The following is a 27,361-nucleotide window of genomic DNA, read 5'->3' on the forward strand; positions in this document are numbered from 1 at the left end:
AGCTAGAGGTAACTAAAACAGCCGGTATTGATTGACTAAAAAATTTCTAATCTTCCCAGTACTTTTTAACACTTCTTTAGTTACGGTATTTATTTTGCGCCTTATGTATTACATTTTACTCAGAGCAACGCGTTCTAGGCTACTCTCAGCAGCGCTTAAACAAAGATGCCACGGAAAGCACGAGTGGCGTGCATGCATATTTACGAGAGAAATTGGGTTATACAGCTTATTAGTGGAAAAAAATAGTCTAAATAACGCTTAAAGTATAATTAAAAATACAATGAAACCATAAACTTGAACAAAACCCAGCGGGTGATAAAAAAAAGCTATCTCTTTGAAAACAGAATCGATTATAGTGATTGCCCGCAGCTTTTACAGAGCCTGGATAAACTGTAGATTACTTAAATAATCCGAAACGGATAATTTTTAATTCATTTCTTCGCAATGACCGCGAGCCAAAAATAATTTCTGATGAAGTGCACACTTAAGAAATAAAACTATCACCACGTCGTAATTTCACAGCCTAAGATGATGATGAAAAGCATTCCGCGTTGACAAAGAAGATGGGAGTTTTCCCTTTAGCCAGAAATCTGATATTACGCAATGAAATCAAGGGGACGACCGAATCTTTGGACACGAGAGAGGCGGCCTTTGGACATTTGAATACGGTCAAATACGGACAGTGCACCCACGAGAGTAGAGATAACTCTAGTAACGTGGCCCGCATATTTCATCATTCATCTAATACTTGAATTTTCTATTCTATTAGCGCGGGTCGCATTAGAGAAATTTACAAGTTTTCTTAGTTATAATTAGATAGCATTCAAGGAAATGCAAACAGTTTAAGAAGAAAAAATACTTTGTGTCATGGAAACGATGCCACACAAATATATTTACCTGAAACCAAAATCTGCTAGACGCAAATATTTCATAATACGCAGACAGCAGCTGAAATCACGTTTAATCATACAAAATACTCTCGAATCTAAAATATGAACAAAATTGTGAGAGCATGAGGACCAAGAACTACAAAGAGGTACCTTAAACACGGTTCAGTTAAAATAAATATATTGAAAAACCGGAAAGGTTCACGAAATCCTGCAGGTAAGAATCTTAATATCTGCTTATAGCACAATAATACATGCTTCAGATTCCATGGAGAAGAAAATTTAATTATTATGAGTAATGAAAAATGCAGAAGATATCTTTCGAAATTAATAGAAATGATGTGCAATTCAACGCAATCAAAAACACTCTCCAAGTTCGATGACATTGTATCATCAGCAGGCGACGATAGCGCAGTGTCATCGAAACCCAAATCGCGGTTCGAAATATAAGCTTTTTTTTATAGAGGCGACCAACGTATAAATTCTTTTCATTTCGACGAATTGTAATAACAGGCGATATTGACGGTGACAACCGAAGGCATCTTTCGACGACGGCAGAGGAATCAGTAACATTTTTATTCCAATATTTCACATTAGTAAGCCGGCAACCACACGTAAAATTTAATTATTCAGCTCGCCACGTATACTACCTCATACCATGGACAGGGGCGGATTCACCATCAAAATTTGGGGGGGGGGGGTGTTAATCACCTTCATTCTGGGAGTGCGGAATACCTCCGGGGAGAGAGGGGCGTTCTTCCGAAAAAAATATTTTAAAATACCGATTTTTACGTATCTTGGAGCATAAAATTTCATTTTTAATCTTAATAACATGAGAAATAGAACAATTTTTGACATTAAAAGACACATCAACTGCGAAACTAATAAAAAGTAAACGTTTATGATAAAATTTGGAAGGGGGATCATGACCCCTTTGACCTCCCCCCCATAACTCCTCCCCTGACTATGGTTGGTAAAATGAAGAATCTGAGTTTTCCCTGGTGAATGAATTCTTCTTGGATTTCTAATCGGGTAAGGGTCTGCATTTTTATGCCGACGTTTCATTGGAAGACTTTCCCAATATCTTCAGGGATGATAGCGTAGGAAAAGTCTCCCGACGAAATATCGGCCAACAACATGCAGAATCTAACTCGGTTGTAAAACCGAGAAGAATTAATTGAAATGGATAGTTTACGACATTATGATGGATATGTGAAGCTTGTTCTCTTCCTTCCCCTTTATCGATTGCTCCATCAGCTTATCAAAGACTTGCGCATCCCTTCGCCAATCGCTACTTTCTCCAACCACTTACTCCCTCGCCTTATCATTTCCAGAATTTTCCTTCCTTGCCTCACCAAGTCGAGAACTTCCTCTCTCGTATTCTCTATCAAGATAAACAACTTCTCCATTCTCCACACACAGCACGACACAATGAGCGGCAATATGGCGTCAAATAAAAATGTGATCGAAAATAACCAGAGACTAAAGACAAGTTGCGGATTTTACTTCCTGATTCAATATTACGTCCGCGTTATTTTTCATCCTAGGTGTCTTCTTCACAGTTAGAATTAACAAACAAAGGTTACACTGCGCACGGAAAATTTGAATACGACACCGAACGTTCCAAGTTTCACGCACGAATATTACAACAGAGGAATCTCAAGGTGTCCTCTAATTGTGTTGCTACTCACCCCGCATTTAAATGGGTTTTCACAAGTCGCCACATGCGTCGCTGATGGACAGAGTGATCAGAGTTTTATGGGGAAATAAGGTACCAATATTTAGGGGTGTCAACCGAAATTTATACCCATGATGATGTGATATATCAAATTAATTACTTTTCAATGCTGTTCCTCGTAGTACACAGACTGTCCCAAGGGTCGTGTGTCATTTTTGACCTGTAATTTTAGTAACTTTCCATAGAGCAGTGTTCATGAAAATTGGCACACTTATGGGGAAAGGTCCTAAGTTTTGTTGAGTGTAGGCAAAATTTTAAAATTTTGACCTTTTGACCTCACAATTTGGGTCCAAACCAAAAATTTGAATTTGCCTTAAATGGGGTTTCAATGTTAAAAAAATCGAGATAGAAAAATGTCTGAATTTCATTGACCAAGATGTCAATTCTTAGGGTTTCGGACCCGAGAAACCCGAAAATCACACTTTTATTTACGAAAATTCAACCGTTGACCCAGTAAGGTCACCGTCAAGGTCATAAGGGTGGCAAAAAGAATAGCAAACCGACAAAGGTGTCGATCTATGGGTTTTATAGGGTGCCCAAGTCATTGGTATTGTCCAAATACCCTAAGTAGATTCGATTATCAGATTTATCATGCTTTTTGCTCCATTGAAAATTGTCGCTTCGATTGGGCGTTAAAGCTCCTCGAACTAGGGAGTACGAATATTACAAAAGAGAATCCTCAGGTCGTCCTCTATGCGTTGTGAACCACCGCGCATTTAAATGGATTAACGAAAGTCGCCACTCGCAAATTTTAATAATAATAATAATTCCATAATTTTATTTACTTCTACGTTTTGACTTTATAGCTGAATAACAAAGACAAAAAGAGGAGCTTTTGGTGGTCTCCAAGGTCACAGGACCAGAATTGAGCCACCATCAAAAAACAAAAATGTATGCCAATAAAAGAAAATAGTAATGCAGTAAATAAATATTACACGAATATTATAAAGAAACAACATCAAAAATAAATGTTCAATTGTTTCCTGTGAGATAAATGCGTCTTTGGCAAGTTTTAACATTTTATTTGTAGGATTTCATTTTTTAATTTTAGCGGGCAGTAAATGAAATAACTTTGGCTTTATGTAAAGAAAATAACGTTCATGTAATGTTAACCTTGGTCTATTTGCTACGACAAATGCCTCACTCCACTCCACTTACAAATTCCACCAGGTTACGCGCAATTTTTTCCTTAGAAGCCGCCACACACGAATGAATAACGGAATCTCACGCTAAGTGCTTCGAATGATTTATGGCTATTTTTTCCATCCCAACCGGCATAAAAGCAAAAAAAAAAAACATTTCTAAAAAACAAGCCCAACAGAATCATAACATTGTATAAGAGATGGCGCCACCAAAATCTTATCCTACTCCTCACACGAGGATTTAACCACGAATATTACAAAAAGGGATCCTCAAGTCACAGGTCTAAATGTGTTGTCACCCATCGCGCATACAAATGGGCTTACTAAAGTCGCCACTCGCGTCGCTGACGGACCAATTGATCCGAGTTTCACGGGGAAATAAGGTATAATTAGCGGTTTGTACCGAAATTTTTACACATGATGATGTAATCTATCAAATGTATTAAATCTCAATACCATTCCTCGAAATTACAAATATTATACGGAAAAATATTGAAAAAAAGTTGATCAAATTGCACAGGTCACCGCGCCGCAGACACTTTTGAAAACCGATTAAAATGCGATCGAAGTGGTAACAGAAATCGGTCTTCTTTAGAATAAAATTGGGCCTCATCTATGCAGTCCCCATGGACTGAACACCACACAATTTGACTTCCTATGCTTCTCTCCTTCTTCAATAAGGTGCTCGTCATGTTCTAACCGAGAGATAAAACGCCTCCTTTGGCGACGTTATACTGATATTTAAGTGCGCATTGGTGTGTCTGTAATCCTTCAGATTTAATGATGCTCACTCTACTCTGCATAATCGTACCACAACACGCAATCTCGAATCATTAATCATGAACTCGTTTTCCAAATGCTAGTTTAGATTTTCCTTTGCATATTGAAATATCACATTCAACGTCAAAATGGAAAGAAAGATACGACCTTTACCCTAAAGTAAGCTCTTGGAAATAATAATTTTTATGGTAACTTTCTAAAGATTTTTTTTGAAAACTCAAATTCCACGAGAAAAGTTACTTGACTACTTTAAGAGCGTGTTTTCTCTTCGAAGGAGCTGAGTACTGGATAAGATGTTTTTCTTTTTTATGAAAAAATGATATTACATAACATCCAAAAATTACGCCAGGTACAAAACCACAAGGAGGAACTAAAAAAAGAAACGAGGAATCACAGATAAATTAGTCTGCAGCCAAAGTGCCAGAAGAGGCCCGTTTTTTCATTGGATTTCTTAACGATCTCTGCCTCCCAACCATTTAATTTCAGTGTCTTAGATACCATCTGACGGAAGCATGCGAACTTCTGCGTGAGAGAAAGAAGATGTAGGTACTAAGGAAAAAACTAATGAAAACAAAATTAAAGGCAGAGCAAACGAGAAAATAGGCACCAAAATAAATCCACTGCGTCAGCGCTGGCCTCATTTCTTGATGAAAACGACGCTGCAAAACCCTTTCCAATTAACTGCTCATCGCGGATTTTTAAAAACTCTTAATTGGTTTCGAGGGCGCTAAAATTCTGAAGAAGCTTAAGTCGCAAGTCACACCGCAACCAAGGATTGGCGGCTCAGCGCCGCAGTAGGTACGAGAAACAGTAATTAATTGAATCTTCTTTCCAACTGAATATATACTATCATAGAGTATGTGCATACTCACTCTATAATAATATGCAACAAGGGAAATAAATGTATAAATTCCTTTAATTTTAGTTCACGTTAAATTTTTTATTTTTTTTTATAGAGAACCTATTACTACTTAAGAAAAATTCTCTACCGCAGTCAGGCGAGAATAAAACAATGCTCAGGCTCGACATTCATGAGGTGCAATGGTAAAGCGTGAAATGATATACGGCTTAAAAGTAATAAGTCTTCTCAAATAGGACAGTCCCTTTCGTCCCAGATGGAAAGGAGTAATCACGAATAACGTAACGCTCACAATATATCTCAGGAAAAGCGAAGAATTACATCACAACTTTCATCAAGACGCATGCTGACCGATATTTATTTTTACACACAAGCAAAATATTTTATCACACGTCATGGCATGAAAATAATCTAGAAAGTACGCATACATAACAACTAGAACTAGCAAACTAATATAAATCACCATAATAAATTTTCATCAACTAGCAAATAAAAACCTACGCAAGAGATTTCCTTCGACTATAATTTGTACGCTTAAGCATATATACCAGCATTTAAACATTCTACACGTGCCCCGCTTACTAGATAATGCGACCACTGATAACCACACTAGATGAGCTGACATACAGTAACATACATGCGCATGAATTTGGTTCACGCATTTATCACCGTTATTATATTATATTGCGTTACCGTGTTTTCATTTTGAACCTAGTATCCCACCCAGTATCACAGTAACCCAGTATCAAAAAATTTATGGAGGCGTTAACATCACCTAATTTTGAAAGGATGTTTCTTCAATAAATAAGCTTCGTGCATCAATTTTTTAACAAGATTCGTCATCCCCGTCAGTATCAACTTTGAAGTACTATAATCGGGGCTTCTTTGAAATTATGAAATAATATAATAATAATAATAATTCGCTTTTATTGCGCGGGATTGGGACTAGAAAAGTCCAATCTTCCATCTAACCACCTCGTCATACATGAACGTCATATTTTCTGAGGAATACATTGCCAAGTTACTCTTGGAATTAAATGTAGTCAAATTTGAACAAATGAGACAGATTTATGCATTTAAAAAAACAACATAAAATGCACAGTGAACAATGGTACATTTGCCAAGTGTAAAAAGACGTGAACAAAGGTGGGTAAAACCTAAGGATATAGACTTTCGTCCTCATTGAAAATAAAACCCCACTGCAGGAAAACGCCCACATAAGACGGAGATGTCTTTGAAAACCTGTCAAAACCTAAAGTGGCTCGGTTAGCGGCAGACCCTGTGTGGTTGCGTTGTGGTCACAACACCCTCCCCCTCCGAGACAGTAAGTTCTATACCCTGGAAGCTTAGAAGAAAGACATTTCTGCGGGCGTAAAACAGGAGATGATAAACAGTAAGCCCCACAACGCATATATGGATAGAAAATTCTATACGCATGTTTGAACAGCATGGGAGCAAATTGGTTGGACCTAACATAGATATAGACTGATAAATCTCATTCAAAATATGGAAGCTATAAGGGAGGTTAAGAGGAGGGCAAATGTTGCAACGAACATAAATAATGTTACTAGAAATATGTAATAACTCTGCCGATAAATCATAAAATGCACCTGCTTATAATCCAAGAGTGGAATGCCCAAAAATATTTTGAAATCATCACGAAAATGACACTGGTAGAATAGTCATTCGGAGGAGGCGACAAATCAATCCTTTAAAACGAACTACATCGTCTCGAAATGATCAGGGATGAAAGAGTAGAACCCACTCAGCATTTTTCTGTACAACATGAAGGGAAGAATTTAGGTATGGGGCACAAGGGTCATGACCCCCACTCCCATTGATGTCATGGTAAAATTAACAGTGCCGGAACGCACTTCACTTAATTTTTTTGGAAGTGAAATATTACCCTATGTGTTTTTTATTACACTTTATTGCTTACATTTTATTATAATTTTTTTGCTTTGGTTACGAATGTACGTACTAGAAATCTTGAGGCAACAAAATTGATAAAAATATTATTTGACAATTATGTCTGTTAACCAGTGCCGGAACGGCGTTCCCGCGCGTTCGGGCACCATAACACCACTACCCCCTCCCCATATTTTATCATATATACTTTTAAAATGTCATTAGTTTGGTAGAATTTTCATCCATGTAAAGGAGTAAAGGGAGTTTATATGCAAATGTATGGCTACAAGTCCCAAACGTGAGAGAAGTGTGAATTATATGTACCGTAGACCGTAACACTCCTTACTGTAAAAACGCCCCTCTCTCCCATGTTAATATTCCATAATCCCCAAACCCAGGTTATGACCCTCAACCCCCCACATTTGATGTTTAATCCGCCCCTGACAACAATCATAAACTTTTCACATCTTATAAAATACTGGGGTAAAATTTTAAAACTTGCGGTACAGTCAAACGTTGATAAGGGTCCACACTATATGGAGGGCTGATAAACATATTCGTGTGAGTGAATTTTTGTTGATTTTGAGATACCCATGACAACCGACTCCAAAATAGTCTATCTACCAAGAATATAATGATGTCAGTCAATATTACACTTGGGAGCCAAGTAGCAGCAAATACCGGGATCCCTCTGCACAGTTTTAACTACTTTGCAAATTATTATTTAACTAGCAGGCCACGCGGAGTTGCTCTTAAGGATAGCACCTAGAGGATGAACTTGGAACTTGGATTTCATGGTCATACAGGATTTTAATGTTTCCTCTTTAAGCGTGTCAAGAGGTGTGCCTACCTGGCAGGATGTCCAACCGCAGAAGTTGTATGATGTGACGTAACAAACAGTAATATGATAACTATTCAAAATATAATAATAATAATGTAATAACTTTAGCCGTAATCCGAGCAGCCATATGGAGACGCACTGCGGGCATAAAATCAAGCTGTCATACACATAGGTTATTGAAACTTTGATTTTTGACTTACACCATTATCGATGGCTAAGTTCTAACGACACGGACCTCAAAAATGGCAACTTTTCAGGAGAGCAAAAAAAACTATTATTTTTTTAATTATATACAATTGTAATCGAAATTAAAAACCAAAAATAAATAAAATATTAAATAAGAAGCTTAAATTTGCACACAAAGAGTTGTTTTTATGCTTGAATTTTATTTTTTATAAACAGTATTACCAGTATTTACTCATACCGGCCAAATTTTGAGATACGAGTAGTTTGAACTTGGGCATCGATATGTTTCTAAGCCCTCCATATGTACCCTGAAATTTTCAAACAAATAGCTTTGTTTTGAAACGAGCGATTCGTCGAGGAAAAAAAGCCGGTCGTGCGGGAACGATGAGAGGCCTACTCACCAGCATAGCAGCACGACGGCGATGACAAAGGAGATGAGCGCCCACGGGTGGCTGGACACGAAGAGTCCGTGCGAGTAGAAGATCTGCGCCACGCGGTCCGGGACGCTCAGCTCCCGGGAGAAGCAGCTGCGACCGCCTCCGCCGCCCCCGCCTCCGCCCCCGCGTCCTCCCCCGCTATCGGAGGCGCTCTCGGAGCCGGTGTCCACACCGCTGCCCCCGCACCCCCTCCTCCTCCCCCCTTGGACCAGCACCGCGCCTCCGCCGTGGATCACATCCTGCCTGAACGCGCTGGCCATCAGGTGCTCCTCCCAGGTTGGAAACCCAGGTGGCACACCGCTTCGTCCCGTCCTTGCGCGCCCACCGCGATGATCTGCCTTTTGGTTTGCCGGTCCGCGTTTGAGTCCCTCTCTCGCCGCCGCCGCCGCCCCCCCGCCTGCCTCCGAGGCTTCAACACAGCCTCTCCCGCCCCCCGGTCCGAGGGTCTATCTCACGTCCATCCTGCGAGAGAGAAGAAGAAAAAAAATGCAAAGGTTAATTTCATATATAAATTTGACATTTGAAATTTCTTTACAATTTGTGCGAAAATTCCACATAGAAAAAAACATTCACTTTCACCGAGATTCGAACCCGGATCCCCCGATTATCGGTCGAGTGCTTCAGGCAGATCGGCTACCGAGGCGTCAGTCCCATCTATATGGATATGGTGTTGACTAAACCGGACAAGATGGCCTGGTAGCTTAACAGGCTAAATACTGGCTAAATATACTGGCTACAAAATACAATTAGTAAAGAGGGAGCACCCGACAGCACCCCAACGTGACAAGATGGCCTGGTTCCCAGAGGCCCGAAAGTATTCGGTCTTGATAAGGAAAATCAGTCTCACCCAAATAAAGGCCGTTTTACATGGAGAACGAAATCGCGCAGGTTAGAACTGCATTAGTTTCTCATTGTGGCGTGCAATTGCGCCAATGGGCGAACAAAATTAGAGCAGGGGCTATTTTTCCATCTCACGCCCATGAATTATCGCAGACGTTCTAGGAATTCAAAGATGTAGATACTAGTTTAATTGAGCGTTAGGGTACGTCGACGGCCAGGTCATTCTGCACCACTAATCAATAATTTGATTCAAATCATGTAATTAGAGGATCGTTACTGCACAATTTATTTACGTAAAATAAACAGGAACTTTTAAATTTTATTAAACAGACCTATTTCCTTGAGAAACAAAATTATACTATTTAAATTAGTAGGGTGGTCTCCTAGCAGGGATCCAAGGTCTCCCCCCTATATTGAACCGTATCCGCGCGACACGGTATTCGTTACAACTGTCAGGATGTCTAGAATGTTCTATGTTCTAGAATTTTAAATCTTTAGACGATGCCATTTTGACAGTTCTGAGGCTATCGTACACACGTCAGATTTTGCAATTATTACGTGCCCCGTTTAAAACAGCCTTAACGATAAATTTCATACGTTGAAGCACGTGATGGGTTGCGAAAGAATGGAGCGGAAAATTACAATGGCGGTGGTGAGAAGCCAAAGGGCAGAAGTGATTTTATTTCTACACAGAGTAAAACTAAAACACAACTATACAAAAATTATAAAAAAATTTAAAAAATAATAAATAAAAATTTAAAATATTTTTTACAAAAATTTGATGCCAAGGTATACGAGTTCACGTCTCTGTCCTGCGCTGACCTCGACTGGAAAATCAAATGCACTAATTAATATATAACAGATCTCGTTTGTTTTCTTTACTTAATTTCAGTACCTAACTCTGTTTAGAAAAAAAATTCACGTGTCCCATAATAGCAATGAAAGACACTTCGTTACTCCCACAATTTATTTAAAAATTACTACCAGTTTCGGCTGTTACGCTATTATCAAGTAAATAAATACCAAAAAATATGGTTAGGACAGGTTCACATATACTAGGGTGGTTATTAGAAGGGGGGCATTATTTGCTTCCCCCCACTCCTTACCAATCCCAGCTCCTAGCCACCTCCCTCTAAAAACCACCATAGAATATATAAACCTGCCCCACCATATTTTTTGGTATTTATGTACTTAATAATGTTATGTACTTTATAATGGTATAACAGACGAAACCGGCAGTAATTTTTAAATAAATTGTGGAAGTAACAAAGTATCTTTCATTGCTATTATGGAGCCCTTCCACCACGTACAAGCTTCATATTTCGATTTAATCACTTGTAACCCTTGGCTTCTCACCCCATCAATTAAATGAGTTATCTACGTCAGTGGCGTAGCGAGGGGGGTTTTCGAGGATAACCCCCCCCCCCAAGAGCTCAGAGAAATTATTAAGTTTAATCCATTTTACTTATTTGGATCAGTATTACTTATAGAATAGTGTGAGGATTTATCAAATATCCCCTAGAAAGCCGTCAAATTCGCCATTTTGAACCATTATTCTAAAACAATTTCTGGAATAGGGCCCCCTCAACTCCTGCTGACCCTGTTGGGTACGCAATACCCACCCTAAGTATTAGTCACCCTAAAACCACCCCTAGCCTTAATTCCTAGCTGAGCCCCTGATCTACGTTACCATGTGCGAATGGATTATAGCGGTGCGACCTAGGACACCCAGTTCGTCTCTGATAATCCATGGGAAGTCCGTCGGCGACCTCAGTTTCTTCAAGGAGGGATGTGCTTCGAGACGGTTGCAAGGGGTAGAAACTTACCACTCGCCGCCATTCATCCGCCTTTTGTCGTCGAGGACAATGGGCGACGCAATCCCGCTCCATTACCGCGAGGACTCGGTGCCCCTTTCATTATTTACTTTCCCTCCCGTCCCCTTGGATCAATTCAACTCCCTTTCTTGCCACATTAGCGCAACTCAAAGGCTCATTCTGCAAATGTCCGCCCGCGTCTTTCTTTCCCGCTGGCGAGACTTCCTCCACCTTTCCTCTGTGTGCGAATTGTCTCGCCGCTCTAAAGAGGATATATTAAATAAATCGCACACTTCTCGAAGACTGTAAGCGGTTGGCCGGTCGAGGTCTTGACGCTCTTGCACACATCAACCGCCCTAATTGTACGCCCGAGTCCATAATACAAGAGGGAATATCCACAAGGTTTAGCCTAGCATAGAATAGAAATTTTCCTTGAACGTCTTCTTCCACTAAGAATGTAGAACAAAGTTCGTATACTGGTTGGAGGAAAATTGGGTCCGGAAATCTCGACCATGGATAGCTCGGTCGAAAACGTACCATTTTTAAATTGCAGAAACTTGGAGCCAAGCGATCCGATTCAGGGGCGCAGCTAGGAATTAAGGCTAGGGGGGTTTTAGGTGCAACTAATACTTACGGGTTTGGGGGTATTGCATACCACCAGGGTAAGCAGGAGTTGCGGGGGGCCTCCTCCAGAAAAAAAATTAAGAATAATGATTCAAAATTGCGAGTTTTACGGCTTTCTGAGGGATATTTGATTATTACAAACACTATTCTATAAGTAATACTAATCCATTAAGTAAAATGGATTAAACTTAAAAATTTCTCTGACCTCTGGAGGGGGGTTTTATCCCCCAAACCCCCCCCCCCCCTCGCTGCGCCACTGATCCGATTGGCCGCGAGTTTTCCCTGTTGCCAGATGCCTTGGATACATCGCTATCTCTGGCAGGCAAAGCATTCGAATTCGTTAGTTGTCTAGGGCATCTGGCAACAGGGCAAACTTACAGACAATCAGAGATCATGGCTCAAAGTTTCAGCAGTTTAAAAATGGTGCGTTTTCGACCTATTCACAATTGTTAATTTTGGTTCTTACAAGCATCAGCTGCCCACGGTTAAAATTTCGTGACACATTTTTTCTCCACCCCATATATTTCACCTCGATAACGCACCGATTCTCACAGCAATTACATTATTATGAACAATAGCAAAAATCCTTCAATGAGTTTTTGCACACTTAATTAAATTAAGACCCTACTTGGTTGAATAGATTAAAAAAACATTTTTTGAAACTAATACTGAACTTTATTTTTAATGTCGGTAGGAATAAAAGTATTCGACAACCTGGCCCCGGTAACTCACAAAGTTTTTGGTAATTATTAGCCCTGTGTAGAGAAAGAATAGAAGTATCAGGAGTCATTCGGGTGGTAACATCAGCCATGTTTCCTCAAGGAGGACAAAATTGTTCCAGTTAACTAGGCGGCTGATTTTGAAAAAGGCAAAACAAATATGGACCAAGCAAAGATTTTCTTCTGGTTTTGCCCTTCAGCCATGTATGCCAGGTAAAATAGGGAGCAATATGGTCAATTTTCTTGAGATTGAAGATAAAACGAACACGCATTTATGCATATCAGGTTTTAGGAAAAATTTACGGAGTGCTCAAGATAATCTTCTCACTAAAATAGAATTCAAGATAAATGAAATTGACCCCGTTAAGTTGGCTACAATGCCTAATCGACGCATAATTTAATGCAACATGCTTCACACGTCGCGAGTTTTTTGGCCCCTTAAGAGTGACGAGTCCTCACAAAAACCCCAACGTGAAGTGAAAGAGACATAACAAAGGCTCAAAGATATTCGGACTTGAGAAGGGAAATCAGCCTCAAGAATAGAGCGGAAAATTAATATTAGTTACAATTACAAAATTTCGTTATCGACTTCACACTCATCAGCACATATCCATTCCAAACTACACAACATATAATCACCTATAATCGACTTCTCATTTACAAAAAAAAATAACAAGCACTGTCCACATTGCTAAATTTTTTCGAAAGAAAAGATACCCCCAAAAATATTATCGTTATTACCCCAAAAATTGGGATGCTTAAATTTTTCATAAAGTCACTAGGGCCGCACGGTCCACGAGGAATAAACGGTATAATTGGAAGAAAGTTGGACATAGGCATAAGCGCAATATGAGTTCGCGAAAAAATAGCGTAAACACACGAATGTTTAGACGACCTTCACCGGAAATTCCTTTGACGACTGGAAGAAACTTTCTCCGGCACATTCCGAACTGTCAAAACAGTTCAGTTCCAGCCACGCGATCGTAAACAGCAAGAGTAAGTGATAATAGAAAAAGAAAATAAAGATCAGGAGATAGGAGTTTCAGTCGTAAAGTCAATGCAAAGTTACCCTAGTAAAGGGAAAGGGCGTACAGATATTTCGTACGGTTGCACGAACACTAAATTTTCAACTCAACTCGAGCTCGTCAACAACTCGCGAGTTTTGAGTCAAGATTGAGTGTCTATGCTATATTTTACATTTTTAGCTAAACTTGAAATCATTAGTCTAATTTAATTCTAGATAAACTTCCCAACCGTCATCAATATCAAAACTGAAAAAATACAACTTGATATTGAATTGAACTGAACAAAACTTCCTTATTTTTCCTAAATAACGAGTAAAAATGATGAAACACTTACTTGCAATTTTCCACAAAAATAAAATTTTTTACTACGACTTAAGTTTCGATGATACTACATCATTTTCAAGTAACAACAAAGAGTTGTTACTTGAAAATGATGTAGTATCATCGAAACTTAAGTCGTAGTAAAAAATTTTATTTTTGTGGAAAATTGCAAGTAAGTGTTTCATTATGAATCAATTCCACTCCATCTCGCTTGATTCCTCGAATTTTATGAGTAAAAATGATTTTTTAATATACAACTCTGTAGACGAAGGAAGTATTTCTCTCCTAGTTTCAATATGTGAATTGAAACTTAATAAGCGTGACGGTAGCTACATTGAAAATTTTTAACCGTGAGAGAACCGAGTGATATAGCGAATTTCTTCATCGTCGCTGACTCCGGTGAATTCCCGGTAATTAATATGTCCATGCCATTTATTACCAATATACTAATTTTCTAAACTTATTCATGCTATTGCTGCTTCAAAACACGAGGGTTATAAAGTTTACCTGATGAAGCTAATGGCTGTTGATTTTTTTTTTAACTGTCGAAGCACACATCTACGCGGAGAAAATGATCTTCGTTTGGCGTGGCTTGTTCGGAGTGGAAGGTTAGAGCTCGCTGAGTAATGGCTCCATGATCGTCTAATCTCTATGCGCTTGATCATATCCTGTAGAGGAGAGGCCGGATCCGTGATTGTTGCGGTGAGAGGCAAGAATGTCAGTTCAACGACCAATGGGCGAGCGTTGCGTGATTTCGCCCTGCGCCACAAATGTGGGCTATTACGTCGCGGCGGCCCATCGCGCCTTCGTTTTCTCCGTCCTTGTTTCTCCCTCCTCCTTCTACTTCCCTCTGCTTCCATTCCGATCAGTGCTACCGCGCCCTCCTTCCGCTTTCAAGGCGTTTCTTACCTTCTCCACCTCATCCCGCTCTTAGAATTCCACCAGTGGTCACCGTCCACCCCTCCTATCCCTTCGTTAGCCGCCAGTTTCCCTGATTGGAGCCGTGAGACCATCAATAAACCCCTTTTTGCAACATAACGTTGCCGCTGGGGCACTGAATGTTTCCAGTACATTATTTTGAATTAAAAAAAGTATTTTAGAAGGAAAGATGGAAGTGTGCGGTCATTTCGAGAGAATTTAGTTCTGATTTTGAGGACCAAATGACGTAGCATTTTTGCATGATTTCTATAATCCGTAACAGAAAGATAGATTGTTATAGATGCGCACATTGACTCAATTATATACCGTATGAAATCAGAATTCAATATTGGGTGGCTCATGTCTTGAATAAACTTGCAAACTCAATAAATCAGGTACCTGGAAAGTCATGGAAATGCAAATTAAAATTAAGAACAAGTGAAAATTCGTCTTCGCTGTAAAATTCACGCGGCATTATTCCTAATTTTACGATTTTATTTTCATTATTTATATTGCCACATTTTACGATCATTGTATGTTACAATAAGCGAAACCTTCCAGAGTAACAAACAGAACATCACCTTCGGAACGCTCTTTATTCCTCGGAAAGTCTAAGACAGATTCAGGATGTTCCTTTCCGAGTGCTATTTAAGAAATAATTAGCTAAATTATTCAATGGAAGTGGCAAAAAAAATGTTCGACTCTAAAGGAGACAATAAAAAATTCAATCAAAGATGCTCTTCCGAGGAAAGAAGCCATCGAACTGAAATGAATTGGGAAAGAGGAAAATTCCCTCAATGGAAGACAATATGTTTTTTATATCAATAAATAAAATTGCGCGTTTACCACTGACCGCACATAATCATTCATCACTCTCGAAGAGCGTATTAACCTTGGGGGCTAATGTCGAAACTAAGCTTCTCCGTATCGCAAGCAAAAAAAAGTCACTCGAATGCATTACCTAGAGTACGCACTCCGGGCGCTCCATAGAGTTGAGAAATTTTTACCAGTTTAGCGAAAGATAAGAACCTTGAGTGCCTCCTTTGCGAGCGACAGAGCTAATACGGAAAGTGGGGCATCTAGGATGGAAATGACAAATGGAGAAACCTGCCAATCAGAACCTGAAATCTCGAAGCAGCATAAGATAAACGAACAGGATAATCCGGAGAAAATAAAAACACCGATTTGTCCACAGGTACGTACATGCAAGTCACAAATATATTTAATTAATAAATTACTAACCATGCCAACTAAAATTCTGGTTATATAAGTTTTAACAGAAATGTCCACTCGATATAAGTTTTTCTTAAGGGTATTTTGAGCTTATATGTACAAAAACGAGAATTGTTTCCACTTACTAAATACAAAAATTTACCTTTCGCCATAATACACAGTCATTAGAGATACGTGAAAATCGCACTTTCATCTTTATTTTATCGCACTTTCAATAACAGTTTATCGCATTTTATAGCATCTATTTTTTATTTTCATAAAGAGGTAGATGACGACAAAATGTAGTGAAACACAGTTATATGATAAAACACAGAATATTTTAATAATTATGTTGTAAAACAATAATAAATTAAGGAATAAAACATATAGTGGCGGAGGTGTAGCTTGCGCCCACTTGTAGTTCGCGGCCACGTAGAGTCCCAGCCAACTAGCAGCTGGACAGTCGCTCTCCATTTAAACTGCGCTCGGCACAAAATGTACGAATTTTGCCGTCGAAAAGGCAAATTTGCGTAAAAATATCATAAAAGTCGAGTCATCGCATCTATGTCGCATTTATTCGCGCACATCGCATCTATATCCCATTTATCACATTTGCAATTTCCACGCATCTCTAACAATCATTAATAACCAAGGATGAAATTCGCCGTGAAAAAATCAAACCGACAAGGCATGAAGTTGATGCGTAGTTTTCCGCGGCGTTGTCTAGATGATGTCTCCATGCTTCTGGGTTTCACCGCATGGATTTTCTTTGCGACGACAGTTTCTCCGGTATCCCAACCGGCGTCTTCAGGTCGATGCTGACTGGTTCGACCTGAAGACGCCGGTTGGAATACCGGAGAAACTGTCGTCGCAAAGAAAATCCACGCGGTGAAACCCAGAAGCATGGAGACATCACCGATAAGGCATGCTACCAGCTACGTCACCAGGATTCCTGACCGGCAAGCGGGAGATCCGGGTTTGAATTCCGGGTTGGAGAGTTGTTTCTTCCATGGTGAATTTCATCTTTGGTGTATATTACTTTGCACCCGCGCGCATGACTGCATACAACGTCATTTGTTCAATCCAGTGCTTTGATACACAATCATATCAATATACAGCTTCACAGTAGTCTACTGAGAGGATAGTCTAAACGATGAATATGCTTTCACCAGAAGTCTGCATCACGAAAATGATTAAAGCATCCTATCACTCGTTTCGATTAAATATTATTTGCCTACCTATAAGAAAACACTTATTAAAACGATTAAAAACCATATTTAAGGCTTGATCATTCTTTTAAATAAAATCCTGGAGCGATATCAGTAGATTTGGTAGAAAGTTGTGCTTTGTCAGGTCATGAAAGGAAAAGGAATGGGAATACATTCAAAGCATTTAAAGCGCTCTTTTCCAACAACTCTTTCCTTCAGTTAGTTGATCCAACTTAAATCATGAATTTTTTCCCGCCACCAGCTAATCCACAATCGTGTGAAATGAAAATACGAAAATGAAGTTTAAATATGCGACTATTCTAAAAAATTTGAAAAATATCACAGAGAAAAGCCTCACTTCATCATAATATTAGCATTAAAGGTTTTCAAATATGGATGACCAACGAATATAATCCTCACTTGTAAACAAACCCAAAAAAGACTACATGCATTTCCATCGACATTTGACTAATGGATTAGAACAGGAAATAATAGCTATTGTGGCTTTCGCGATTCGTCCGCAACTTCATTTTCGAAATCGAATTTATGGCATCGTTTCCGGATAATCAAATGTGACGCGGCAATCACAAACTCATTCTTCTGACGTCCATTGCGGAATGGAAATAAACTGCAAACTTCCTACCTTGAACTCCCCGAGCTTTCCACAATCAGTGGATCATAAATAAATTTTTTTCGCGAGCAAGAAGAGATTCCTAAGCGTATTCCTTTCGCTAGCTCGTTATATCTCATAACCGGGTCATTCCATGTGAATTCAACACACCACTCCACCCGACCACCTCAGATTTCTTTCAAATTTGGTGTATTCAATGGTACACTGGTAAGTGATGGAAAAATACCAATTTGTAGAGGTCAATGATGATTTTGACAAAAGTTACAGGTCCGCAAATGTTGTGAATTTGTCGAAATTTCAGTGTGTCTCTCTAAAGATAAATGACTATAATTCCGGTTCTATTCAAGGTAGAAAAATAAAACTTATGGTTTTGGAAAGGTAATATATAGGGCTTTACAATGATATAACAACACGGCCTATTTATAATAATTTTAATACTCGAGGTCATTGACTTTGACCTTTGACCTTGAATATCTCAAAACACCCCCCCTTCAATTTTTTTATAAAAATATATGTTAATGCTCATACATTTCCGCAGAAATCAAATTAGCTGGGATTCTACAGAACAATACTTTCAACCTCGTAACTCCAACCCTCGCACTAGTAATAATATTAATAATAATAATTTTATTACTCCACATACAAATTACATAACAATAGCAAAATTGAGTTATTTTAGGAAGCCTCAAAGGATAACCTGTTTGAGGCTACCATCCAAAATAATAATAATACACTATGCTTAACAGAAAACGTAGCTCAGTTTGTGTTACCTTTGTAGTCCATGTTAACAAAGCTTAAGTGCGTACATAAAAAATAATGACGAAAATTGTGTTTATAATTCATTTAAATCACTATTTTATAACAATAGTTGTTCTACACTTTCTTTAGTGAGAAGCCAAGAATGTGCATTTCGCAAATTAGTAGGATTGAGATCGAGAAAAACAACAAGATCATTAGACCATTTCTCTATAAGTTCAGAGAAAAAGTCAACGGCAGTTAAAATGATTACTCTTGGACACCATTATTTTCTGGAATGGCGTACTGGAAATAATTACGGTCCATTTTTTCCATCACTCATTTCGCATTTTCAATCTCCGATAGTCGCATTTTCAATCTCCGATCTTTTCCGAAAAAATTGCTGCAGCCAATCAGAGCAAGGATACAAGCAATTGTTGTCGCCTATTAATGGAAATGATTAACACTCACGATCCCGTTAGTAAAAAAATGAATAACTTGACTTTTTTGTCCAAACAAATTGAATCACATTCCTTTAGTCACAGCACAAACCGTGCATCGACCGTGAAGTCGATTCAAGGGAACTTGAAATCCTTTTTTCCCTCTCGATATACGAAAATATCTCACTTGACAAGCTACCGGTTAATTCCCAGATAAATTACTGATTTTCTCAAAAAATAAATTACCTAAATAAGTAACTCCATTTCAAGCCATTTTAAATCAACTGACACTCTTTTAGAGCTTTCAACTCCATAGTTACGCCTAGATAAGTCAAGTTTAGTGGCCGTGAGCAACGCTTTAAGGCCCGTCTACCAAGGTACATCAGCTCGTAAAAGTTAATGTCTCAATCCATGAACGCGAGAATGAACGCCAAAATGCATCGTATAACCACCTAACTTTTTTGAATGCGTGATCAGAAAATAGACCCCATTCTAATTTTATTCATGCATCGCACATATTCAAACCTTTTCCGTTCCGGTCTACTAAAATCGATAATGCAATCAGACATAAACTCATACGTGTAAATGTATCGTGTAAATTGGCCTTTACAACCACAAGACTACAAGTAGTCAATAGGAGTAAAAATGAGCTCATTCATTACAAGAATAATGTGAATTCGTACCTCTATAATCGCCCGTGCCATTTCCCCGATACATAATGGAAAAGCGCAGCTCAAGTGATCGACTCGAGTATAAAATGATCCAGTACTTCAGGTTGCACAAATGCGAGCCTGGGAGACTTGAAGAAATGACAGGCAACAAACAGACGGAGGGTAAAAAGCCAATCCCCATCGCGAGAGAGGTAAGCAAATGAGAAAATCTCCAGAGTCACTAGACGAAGATGAGAAAAGGGACTCCTGACGGCGAATCAATCAAAGTCTTCGGCCCAGAAATCGAAGAAACTTCTGCGAAAGACATTTCTTAATGGAACGCCCATCTACGAAGATGACGTTCCGTGGACATAATGCGGACTAATATAAGTCTTCAGTTTGGATTCAAGGAGAGCAGGCGTATTACAGCTTAGAAAGCAAAAGCGCCAAAAATAGTCGAAATCTAATGCACGAGATGGGGACTACTATGAAGATGGCCCATGGAAACTTGAAAAAAAAAAGGTTTTACCACAATCTCTAAGGCACACGTATGCAAACTATAATTGCCCTTTGTGATTTTTCCATTACAATTTGTGTCACGAAGTGGCAACGCATGAACTTAATACCATAACCCTCAAAGCTCACTGAAAAAGGCCACCGCAATATTTAAAGGAAACTCAGCACATATGGCCTTAGCTTTAGCAGAAATTTCCTTCGCTTATCGGAAAAATCTTCGCCTATGATAAGAGTCCTTAAAATGGTGACAATCTTGAACGGCACAAATTTCGACGCATTACCATTTCGAAATCGATGCGATTAGAAGCCATCACTATTAAACTGAGGAAAATAGAAGGGAAAGTTGATTTTTTCTTATATCGAGGGACTGTACGACATCCGGTATGCTTTAATGCAATTAATTTTAACTGAACACGGAATAAATGGAGCGGAAATGTCGCCACTCGTTTACCTAGAAGAATATACAACCCATAATAACGTGACCCACATTGGCGTTATTCCGGAGAGAATGATAGCAATATATCATGCCAATACTCGCAAGTAAAACACGAGAATCAAAAGTAGGTATATCAAACTTCGTTTTCATGGAGTTCATTAGTCGAGTTCATGTGGAAAGTTAAATAGCAACTGCTCTTCAAATTCTCGTTCAATGAAAGCTTGGCGGAGTTTGTGAATATAAACATGCAGAAATGTTTATAGCGATTTTAACTTTATTCATAACCAATTGTATTTTTGTAAATCGTGAAGTGGCGATGGTTAATTAAAACTTATAATACGGCAGGTCAACTGATAGAAATTAGCTCAGAGGTGAAATTCAGGGTTATTGCGGAGATTTATTTGTCGGCTAATTTAAAGTGACAAAAATTTTTATAGTTAGAATTTAATTAGCATGTAAATGAAGATCGTTTCATATAACACCGTGTTTCCGAAAAATAAAGTTGAGATGGTGTCAAAAATTTATGACATTTATCGGTTAGTACGTATTTTCGGAGAATAGACAGAAGAATAGGTTCAATAACAATAATTACTGCTAACATGTTCTCCCAATTATAAGCATTTTACTATTATGGACGAAACACGTTTCATACTACTGATGGCAATGATACCCAGGCGGGACTGGAACCCACGACCTCCTGTTCCGCAGACGAGGAAACAATACCGCCGCCAATGAGGCTGATTTATTACGAAAAAAAACGAAATTATATACATTAAGTCTAAAGAGAGTGAAATGAAGTACCTAGGAGTTTTCCAATGATTCCTTAATTTTCCAATAGACGAACTCAAAAGAAATTGAAAAAAGCAGTCAAGGCTTATTGAGAACTTTCCACGAAAAATAAATATGGCCCTTTGACAACCAACTTTCACGAAAAAAATTGTGATGCTACGCTTTTCTCTATAGAGAAAGGCACAGACCGCCAAATTCAATATTAAATATTGAGTTCCCACAATAACACAATGTAAATATAACGTAAAATCTCTATGATCCTGAATGACGCATTTGCCCCTATCTCAGAAAAAAGTCAGTCAAATATAAAGAATAAATCGAGATGCTTCATCCAGGTAGGGTACCTTACAATACCGACGTAACGCCAAAATGACACTGAGGCTGCCAATAATTAAGAAGACAAGGCTAAGGTCAGTAGGACACGATTTTTATCATCTTAAAATAACCATCAGTTTTAAAACATCGTTACGACATATCGCATTCCATAACAAATGTCAGGGGTACACTTTCCATCACCAAGGCCAAATAATCTTTCGAGGCATTCGTCAGTCATCGGATACAATATAGATTACAACATGATTGCTAGTATTCGACCATAGGTATTTTTTTCCATGGGAAAGACAATCTTCCCAATAGGAAGTTCGGGTTTTCACTTTAGAGGATTCAAAACCTTAATAGTTAATTTAAATTTAAAGATACATTAAGTCAACACCTCATTAATTTACTAACAACGTTTTTCTTTGGTCGGCCTATGAAGTAAATGACATTTGCTATAAAAGCTCCACAATATTTAAAAGTAAACGATGAGGAGAAAATTCAAGGAATGGCGACGCACATGGTAAATGTCATTTCCTTCATAGACAGAAAGAAAAGGAAAATGTGGTTTGTAAGTAATTAGTACCTAAACCTTCTTCGTTTTCACAGTAGTTTTAAACAAAATGAAATCACGACTACCTATTGCTAAATACCAAAATGTGTAAAAGGCTAGGAGAAATAACCCACCAGAAGAAATAAACGGCGAATTCCACACTATGACATTTAATATGAATTGAAAAGGAAAACACATAATATTTATATATTTCACGATGCATGAAATAGATAGCGTCATTCCTAAATTTTGCAATATGAGATACTGCAAAGCAAAAAAACAATTACTTTTCTTTATCGTTTTTTTCTTTCAGACCGGATTATACCAACTGGAACCAGTTACCAATCCAAATACAATTCTGGATATCATATAATAAAGTTCGCCACAAAATTGTCAAAATAAAAAGCTTAAAAAGGACGAGTCATTCCCGCTCAACTTGTTTTCTTTTCACCCGGAGTTACTTGATATCAAAATCTACTTGTAATGTTTGATAAAAAAAACTTTTGGGCTATGTCGCCACGTCAATTTTCCGGTGGCCCCAAGTTTCCCGTCCAATGCTGGTCGCTTTTTCAGGGGATTCTGATGAAAGTTTATCAAAAGTTTTAACGAAGAATCTGTACTTGTAAGAACGTCAGCTTAATATTTTCAAGTCATAAAGAGTACCTTCATTCTTTCCAACATATACCTGTACTTCACATTTGAAAAATTTACATGATTATTTCCGCGGGAGCGAAATATTACTACCTATATCAGAGACAGACTAATGTTGGCATAGTTCTAATCCATAAACCTTGAAAATTTGAAGATTTTTAACGTAAAGTGCAACTCAAGGCTACATAAGATCTAATACGACCAGTCGAGAGGAAGAGAAGCGTCCTCTTAAAGAAGCATTTACTAAAAAGGTCAAATAGCCCAGAAAAGAAATACCCGGATGTACCAATATTGTGGGCTTTTTTATCCAAAATAGCAGTTATCGAGAGAAAATCGCATCAACAATTTCCCAGGAATCGACCGTATTTTTACCCTAATAATAGCAGATAGTAATGCCCCCAAGTCACGCCAGACCACTACGTTTAGCGGAAATGGAAAGTGCCCAGACAGGCAGATAGACCTGCGGGAGTAACAATGAGTCACGGGGTGGGTAATCGATATTGAGGGCACACCCCTCTACTCGGAACTGGCAGAATTTCAAACGGGCTCTTGCATTTGAATCTCAAATTTTAGGAGCTGGATACGAGATACCAATCACATGTAATTTTCCAAATGTGCAAATATTAATTGCATTTCATCGACTGAGGGCTACATAAAGATAGGCTCTCCGTGCCAAAATATAAGGAAACTGCATTTTAAAAATCGCATTTCCACAAAACCTGTCGGTATGGTATTTGGGGGAAGGCGACCGACAGCTAAGGTCATTTTCGCCATGAAGGAGGGAAGGGTGGAAAGAAACCTGGCGTCAGCATTGGCCTGCTCTTAACGAAAGGCACCATCGGGACCACGGCTTAACGTCCCATCCGACGGGCGGAGTACTGCACTTGAAGTGATCTCCACAAGGCACTCTTGTAGGGATGGGGCAGCCTCTGAAAAATCTCTGCCACCGCAAAGAATCTAATGGCAGCACTTTTCTATGGACATGAAATTATTGATTACTGTCATAATACGGACGCCATTTTTGAAATGAAACTTTGATGATGTCCGTTATACATAAATACTCGTGAGGAAATAAAATATATGCACATCACTGTGCTACTTCTCGAGTTATTAGCAAATGAATGCTGTGATTGAAGGAAAATCGCGCTATATTTATACGAAAATGGCGTAATGTTCGGCTAAGTTAACAAGTAAAATTAATGATTTAAAAATATAGGTAATACGTGATCAACGTTCTGTGCCCCCTTATTTTGCTGTTCAATCTCGACGGATATATTTGAATAACATACGCGAAAGGTATTTGTGTTAGATAATGCAATATACCTCCTTCACATTCTCGAATACCCAGAGAGGACAAAAAGTAAAAATATCATGTGACTGCTATCCACAATAGATAAGATTTTCTGAAAAAATAACTTTTGACCTAAAACTCCACAATAGCACGGTACAGACATATGTATCGAACCACGAAAAATTCATGCTGATAGAAAGAAAACCGTATCTTTATGGCCACCTATAAACATTCACACGAAACACATTTATTACCAGTCATTATCAAAATTACACTTCGGAAAGAAACCCCTCCATACTAGACAGCGGAAACACGCCGGAACCCAACATCCATTTCACCAAGACAAGAGTTTCTCGACCCTCCTTTTTGATCAACGGACCCTAACGTAATAAAAAGAGCGTAGATAAAAAGTTGATGCTAAGAGGGAGGGAGCTATGCGTATAATATATGCTTCATAATAAATCATTTTAAGTATGCGAAGTACGTATATATAATGATTATAGAAAAACAAAGGTGGAGAAAATCATTTGGGACATTATACGGTAAAAGATACTGCTAAGCACATGTACCCAAATATTCAACGAGTAGTCACGATACTCTATCCAATAGAGCCGCAAATGAAAGATAAACTGATTTCCTTCTAAATTGAGCCTAAGCCGTCGTATATTAGATACCACAACCGAACTTCATCGCCTGTCATTTAGATTATACATGAGCCGGCTTTCAATCAATCAGAACGCAGGCCGGCGAGAGTAAAAATTTTCGAGGTTCACACTGAATAGAGTAGACCCATTTCAAATTCTGCCCCTATCTCAAAATAAAACACCTGAGAAAATGTTTAGGTTAAACTTTTAAATTTTAGTCAGAGCCTTTTTTTAACTCAGTCATTTCAATCCGTGTCATTTTCGACAAAGACTAGCAAGATCCATTATTTTCTCCCAGGAAAAGGACTACGACAAACAACAAGGGTGTATTATTCCACACTCTCAGTTCCACTAGATCGTAAATTAGAGCACCTACGAAGCAGGAAACGCTGCATGCAGGAATAAAGGAGGGCCAGAAAGATAAGACGAAAATGCGGCGGCGAATAACAGGAACTGAAAGAGGAATGAACGGAGGGGGCGTGACAGGAAGGCACCGGCTAAATGCTTCGTGGAAGAATGCGGAAAGGAGAAGGCACAAGGGATCAGCGCGACGAAGGTGGAGACAATTGGAGGAGAAAATACTTAAGTCCGCGCTTCTTGGAAACTATTAAAGATTGCGACTCAACCGTGAACACAACTGACGAATATGGACGATCATAGGGCTGTTGGTGATTGTTGGCATGTATCGGTGCAATAAGATAAGAATATACCGGAGGGGGCACCACTGGTTACAAGCGCGGAGCGAAGTGTGGCAGATATGAGGGGGATTAGGTAGGATACGCCACGCCTAATTTGTCCAAAACATTGGCAATTTTAAAAGGGTCAATGGGTATTTTTAGTAAAATATTTGGTTAACACATTAAAATGCACTATCGAACGCACACAACAAGCCTTTTTCTCTTACTTTCCTAGTGGGGATCGCGAAGTTGTCTTAAACATCTTTTCCCAGGGAAAAAATATTATCAATCACCACGGTTACGTTGTACAACTAGAAAAGCTCAGCTGAAAATAAAATTTTACAAGAGTAAAATAGTCATTTACTTGTACTTCCACTGGTATTACATTTGATTAAAGCTCATGGTAATCTAGCGTTCACGGACCGGCCACGATTATAACACGAAAGCATGTTTACGAGGATATCCTCAGCAGAAACGCGGGTAATAGGACACGGATAGTAAGTAACACGAATGATCGGAAAACTCCGATTATAATCACCGGCTAAAGACAAGTTATTATGGCAGTATGGCAGTAGTTCTCATTTCACTCAATGCATTTTGAAGCACAAAGTTTAACCAACTCAAAATATCAGTCATACACTCAAATATCAATGTATATTAGAGATGATAGTGTAGATAAACATATAAATGAATTAAACGTAGGAAAACTTTCCAAGAAAATCATTACGCTAGCATAGAGAAAAATATCAAATATAATTACAAAAAATGATTTACATTATCTCCCTGTAATAAAACAAACTTTCCGAAGTAGAGAATAAAAAAGCATAAGGGTGCTTCTTCTTCATCTATACAATAAGTTCAGTATGAAACATCATCTGATTAATACTGAAAGCTTAATATGTCCGAAACGTCACTAATACGATAAATAAATAATGGGAAGGACTCAACAACCAATCCGATGCCATAAATATTTTATGGCACTCGGCGATCAAAGAGTCCTTTTAAAACAGTCATGAAATGTATCTCGTGAAAAGCAATATCCACAATGTGCTCATTAATTTTCTAAACCCTCCGACGGCCTTCGGTCAAATCATTGGATTTGTGGTTTCATCCCTTGCATTTTTAAACGTTTGATATCCGACGGTCGAATCAATTAATGCTATGGTTTCAATCAAACATAAAATAGTTAAAACTCCATTATACAGAACCTATTCACTGCCGAAAGGACGATTTTATTTAACGAGGCAACAATTTGAGGAATCTCCGTTGTTTCAAAACAAAAATAAGCAATATAAGAGTCCCCTCAAAACAGGACATAGGGATCAACATTCGACCGAGCGTCAGCATGAATTTTACGCAATTAATGGGATTTGAAAACACATGATGCTTGTTTTGATATATGGTTTTCATAGGATATAAACACACGGAATGATTATTTGGACTATACCCTCAAAACTCTGATGTTTATAACCATTTTGAATGAAAAAATTAAACTTCGTTATTTTATTATCACACTACCACGGTTACGACGCTTAACGTCATCTTCTAGTAAGGACTACATTGGTCCATCATCA

The 27,361-nt window shown here is 38.5% G+C and overlaps 1 protein-coding gene across 2 annotated transcripts in view; it reads right to left on the minus strand.

Annotated features, from left to right (window-relative positions):
- The window catches only part of LOC124163205 (sterol regulatory element-binding protein cleavage-activating protein), a 194,472-nt gene that overhangs the window by 34,161 nt on the left and 132,950 nt on the right, over nt 1–27,361 (minus strand). For both annotated transcript variants that reach the window (XR_006865731.1, XM_046539937.1), the window contains exon 4: nt 8,743–9,240. Coding sequence is in view for 1 of the 2 variants with exons in the window: in XM_046539937.1 (XP_046395893.1) it covers nt 8,743–9,038 (296 nt within the window). In the remaining variant the exon portion in view is untranslated. The remainder of the gene's footprint in view (nt 1–8,742; nt 9,241–27,361) is intronic.

Source organism: Ischnura elegans, chromosome 8 (genome assembly GCF_921293095.1).
Source record: "Ischnura elegans chromosome 8, ioIscEleg1.1, whole genome shotgun sequence".
In the NCBI taxonomy this organism is placed as follows: Eukaryota; Metazoa; Arthropoda; class Insecta; order Odonata; family Coenagrionidae; genus Ischnura; species Ischnura elegans.